This window comes from Frankliniella occidentalis, unplaced genomic scaffold (genome assembly GCF_000697945.3).
Source record: "Frankliniella occidentalis isolate FOCC.00 unplaced genomic scaffold, Focc_3.1 Scaffold63, whole genome shotgun sequence".
NCBI lineage: Eukaryota > Metazoa > Arthropoda > Insecta > Thysanoptera > Thripidae > Frankliniella > Frankliniella occidentalis.
The window spans coordinates 1,004,350-1,008,466 of NW_026267193.1; the positions used below are offsets into that span (position 1 = coordinate 1,004,350).

Sequence of the window (4,117 nt, forward strand, 5' to 3'; positions counted from 1 at the left end):
GTCCAGACGGCTCACCCGGCCACTTGCTTCTTTTCCAGGCGGCCCTTTCTCAAGAGTCTTTAATGGAAAGAGTATATCTTTTATTGATAATTGTAGCGCACCTCGACGGCAAAAGTCATGAAGGCAACTTTAAGATAGAAATGAGTGGAAAGGCCGATTCTCCACAGCTCGCGGCCGCAGTTCAGCAGCACGCGACTCGGCCGGAAGTCGAATGGGTGGCCTATCCCACAGGCGCTTCAATGGGCTGACTAATGAGGTGACCTAATGCTCGTGTACCGATAGCAAAAGAAGTGGCAAGGCTACAACAGACTCTTCAAGTTGCTTTTATAAAAATTGTTCTCATTTACATGCAATATGCTAACTAAAGACAAACGTTTCATACAGGAAAATTAAATAGTAAAAACAGTACACAAACGAGTAATGGCTTATGGATTGCGAAAATATCAATGGTTGCAGTCATGGTTCAACACACACAACAGTCTCATGCACTTAGGTAGATTTAGGCTGCCCCCACTGCCCCACGCACACGTAGTGCATTGATGTGTCGGTCCAAAGGAAGGGGAAGCCACCGCGCAGGCGCACAGCAGCGCACACCAGACAGGACTCTTCCTCGGCGGCGTCGTGCCTGCCGAATAAGATGGAGTGCGCGGATGGGGGCTCGGCGTTGCACACACTACAGAACCCATCAGGCTGCTCCAGGGGCCGCGCGTCGACTTTCACGTGCAGCGACACCGACATCGGGGCGCGGCGCACCAAGTTCGGGAGATCCGAGTGGAGCTCGGATGCTGCGGACGAAGAAGACGGCACAGTTCTGAAGTTCCGAACCGACTCGGAAATAATGAAGCAGGGCACAAACTCGAGCGAGAAACAGAAGGCGACTTACTCGTAAACCCGGGGCTGAGCAGGTAGTCGAAAAGGAGCAGGCTCTCACAGAGGGTGGGGCTGGCGCCGGAGAACAAGTCGTGTAGCAGTCGCTTCCACGCCGGCGCGATAGTCAGGGTCAGCGAGACCAGGCTGGGCAGGGCGGGCAGCGCCGCGGCCAGGGCGCGCAGGCCAGCCTCCTCTAGGACGCGGAGGTTGAGGTGCGTCAGGCTAGCCAGGGCGCCCGCGCCCAAGGCCCGCACCAGCGTCACCTCCTCCTCGCGGCAGCCCATGCACGACGGCAGCGTCAGCTTGAGCAGCGGCCCGTGCCAGGTCCTCAACGCGTCCGCTATCTGAGGACAAAGGGTTGCGGTGAGTTACTTAAAAGAACTTATATAGACGATCGCGAGAAAAAGGCGTCAAGCTGCGTACTTCGGCGGTGTTGGCATTGCAGTATGCGCCGATGAACGTCAGCTCCTGCAGCTCGCGAAGCCGCCGGAGCTTCGGGGCCATCCCTGGCGCAGCGGAGACAGTCAGCCGCTGGAGGCTCGCTGGGCAGGAGTCCAGCAGCGGCATCACAGCCGGCGAGACCAGCTGTACGCAGCGCAGCTCACTGCAAGCACAGGCATGACAACCACCGGCGAGCTTCGGTATGGCTTGCGCCTGGACAAGCGGACTCACCTATGAGCTCCCAAGAGCAGTGCCTGCAAGCAAGAGGGCTCCTGGCCAGCCTGAGAGTATTCGTATGATGAAATCCACAAGTCTGGGTAATCTTGGTCCCAGAACGTGACCTCAATGGTGTGCAGGCTAGGCAGCGACTGCCAACAGGGAGAAGAGAGCAACGCGATAGAAGGCCGGCCCGTACCTCTACCATTACTGCGACGGCGGTGCGGAGGACCCACGCTTGGTGGGAGTTGCTACCCGAACCACCCCCTCCAAGAGAACCTACCTGCGGCCAGTTTTTGCAGCTGCTAAATCCTGTGAACGGTGCTGCAAAGTTTCTGGGCCACATCCAAGTCAAACTTAAAGTTTCCATAGAGATGGCACTCTGCAAGCTCTCACAAATCAATTCCATATCGGAAGTTTTGCAATTGATACGAGCGTGCTTCGTACGCGGGCCTAGTTCACGGACCACCCTTGCGACCGTGTCGTCCTCGGCCAAGTCCTCAGTGAACACGAACCACAAAGCCAACGTTCTGCAAGTGAAAGAGAACATTAACCTTCCGCACCGGAGGTTTCTCTGCACGTGCGGGTGCATACTGTACTCACAGGGGCCACGGGCCACCCGTGGTGCCTTCGGGGCTGTCAGTAAGTGAAGCAGCCGACTTGACGTGAAGGGGGTGGGAGGGGGGTCGAACCACAAACTCCGGCAACTCCCCCCCCCCAAACACACACATAGCTGTGAATACATGCGTCATATCGGCTGCTTCACTTGAAAAACTCGGGGTGTGTGCAGTGCATGTTTCGCGTGCACAGAAATACCCGGTACAGCAGTGTACGTACATGACTGGTGTCCCGTTGGTCGCCATGAGGGACATCGGGTTGGAGATGAAAAAATCGAGCCTGTCTCGGCTTTGATTATGCGTTAAGCGGGGAGAGGCAACAAGTTCCAAGACGACGTCGTATTGTGGGGTGACCAGCAGGAGGTCCGCGAGCAGGTCTAGTAGTCTGTCGGAGTCTTCCAAGCCGGCAGACTTGTTCCCCCACAACGACCAGTGCCCCCGCGTCAGCGCGCACAGCCGGGTGCAGACCCGCCCGACGGCGACCAGGTCCTCGGCGGGGACATAGGACAACACCTTGAGCAGTGGCAGGTCCGGCAGCGACGTCAGCGTCTGCGTACATCGGGGTGCCACAACAGTTTGAATTTCGACATTGCGACTAAACGTACGGATATGGGGGTGAGGTTTCCGGAGTCGGACATGTTTTGAGGCTCTTGTTAAATATTACCACTTCATCCAGCTGCTCATCATGAGCTGCTCCACTCTCCAAAGTTGAGGACTCGTTCGTACAGGCCCGTTCCTGACGAGGTAACATTTCTGCAGCTTGATCGTGCTCTTAGGATTTTGGGTTGGATAGAAAAAAGAAAAAAAAAAGGAGCTGGCCGTAGCTTTTCTAACCTATAAACAACACAGAGCAACACTTTCGCGACCGTGACTGAGAACCAGTAAGGTATACCTTTACCACAATGAGTTATGTTTTTCACAAAGCTGTAAATACGTACCAGGGTAGATGATATATTTCTATATTATACACTTATAGAGTTATGTTTAGAAAGTGAGAATGAAGGCGTTTTCAGCGTATGCTCGTCAAGTCCGCCCGCTAGCCCAAGCGTTTAGTTTGCGTCTGCTAGAGTGGCATGTTGTGTCCCTGCTTGCGACGGCCGCCACTTGGGGGCACTGCTAATGCCTATTGGATTGCCTACCTCCTGGGTGCGAAACCGTCTCCTATGTCACCAAAGTTCTACACGGTTCTACACCAGCCGACAAGTTCATTTGTGATGGCCCCCCCCCCCCCCCAAATCGTCTATACTGAGCTAGCTAGTGAGCCAGCTGAACCTGAGAGATAGGAAATTCGGTATTCAAAATACCGGGTGTCCCGGCTCTTACATGCCAGTATGGTGGGTTGCATAAGCACCGGCTCACAGGCGCTGTCAGGAACGCGCAGCCCCCGCCCCGCTGCAGGGTTTCGCGCATCCCACGCGGTTCCGTGGGGAAGGGGGGCTCGGGTGATTGTCCGACCTATTTTTCTCCGACTCCGACCTGGTGGGGGGAGTTGGGCTTGAGCATTTACGGCGCCGAGCGGACTTTTGCCTGTTATATCGGCGAGGTCGGAGAAAATCAGATCGGACAAGACCTCGGTCAGACGGTACTTTTTGGGATTTTGGAAAAATCACCAGGTCAGAGAAAAATAGGTCGGACAATCTAGATGAACCGGTACTATTTAGATGATATGTCGTGACGTTTTCAGACCAGTGATTGATAAAAGACAACACAAAATTGTTTATAAATAAATAAATAGATTTATTTTTTATAAGAACAGTAAAATAAACAATGACTTTTATTTATCACCAGGTGGACGCTTGGCAATGTAGCTGGCAATGGCGGGAGTAGATTCCACTTTCCTAACCAACTCTTGCAGCAGAGGATAACCCTCCAAAAAGTCCCTTTTGTTGATGTACTTGAACCATTTCAGAGGCGCAACAAAGAAGACATCTGCCCATGTAAGCTGGAAATTAAATGTAATGTATGTACATGCA

At 53.8% G+C, this 4,117-nt stretch overlaps 2 protein-coding genes across 3 annotated transcripts in view; both read right to left on the bottom strand.

The window, feature by feature from the left end:
* Positions 1–4,117, bottom strand: part of LOC113209542 (glutathione S-transferase-like) — a 23,175-nt gene that overhangs the window by 3,341 nt on the left and 15,717 nt on the right. The gene's annotated exons all lie outside the window — the stretch shown is intronic.
* Positions 309–3,356, bottom strand: LOC127749538 (uncharacterized). The gene is made up of 8 exons (XM_052268099.1): positions 3,083–3,356; positions 2,809–2,978; positions 2,365–2,693; positions 1,811–2,057; positions 1,543–1,679; positions 1,294–1,474; positions 884–1,214; positions 309–785 (listed from the first exon to the last, which is right to left on the bottom strand). Exons 2-8 carry the CDS (start codon positions 2,893–2,895, stop codon positions 490–492), a joined length of 1,608 nt encoding a protein of 535 aa, XP_052124059.1. The 5' UTR covers positions 2,896–2,978; positions 3,083–3,356; the 3' UTR covers positions 309–489.

Coding starts and splice junctions, on each gene's coding strand:
- LOC127749538 (XM_052268099.1), bottom strand. CDS start 2,895: ATGTTACCTCGTCAGGAACGGGCCTGTACGAACGAGTCCTCAACTTTG. Junction 2,058..2,364: donor ACCAACGGGACACCAGTCAT/GTACGTACACTG, acceptor TTTCACTTGCAG/AACGTTGGCTTTGTGGTTCG. Junction 1,215..1,293: donor GCAATGCCAACACCGCCGAA/GTACGCAGCTTG, acceptor CTTTGTCCTCAG/ATAGCGGACGCGTTGAGGAC.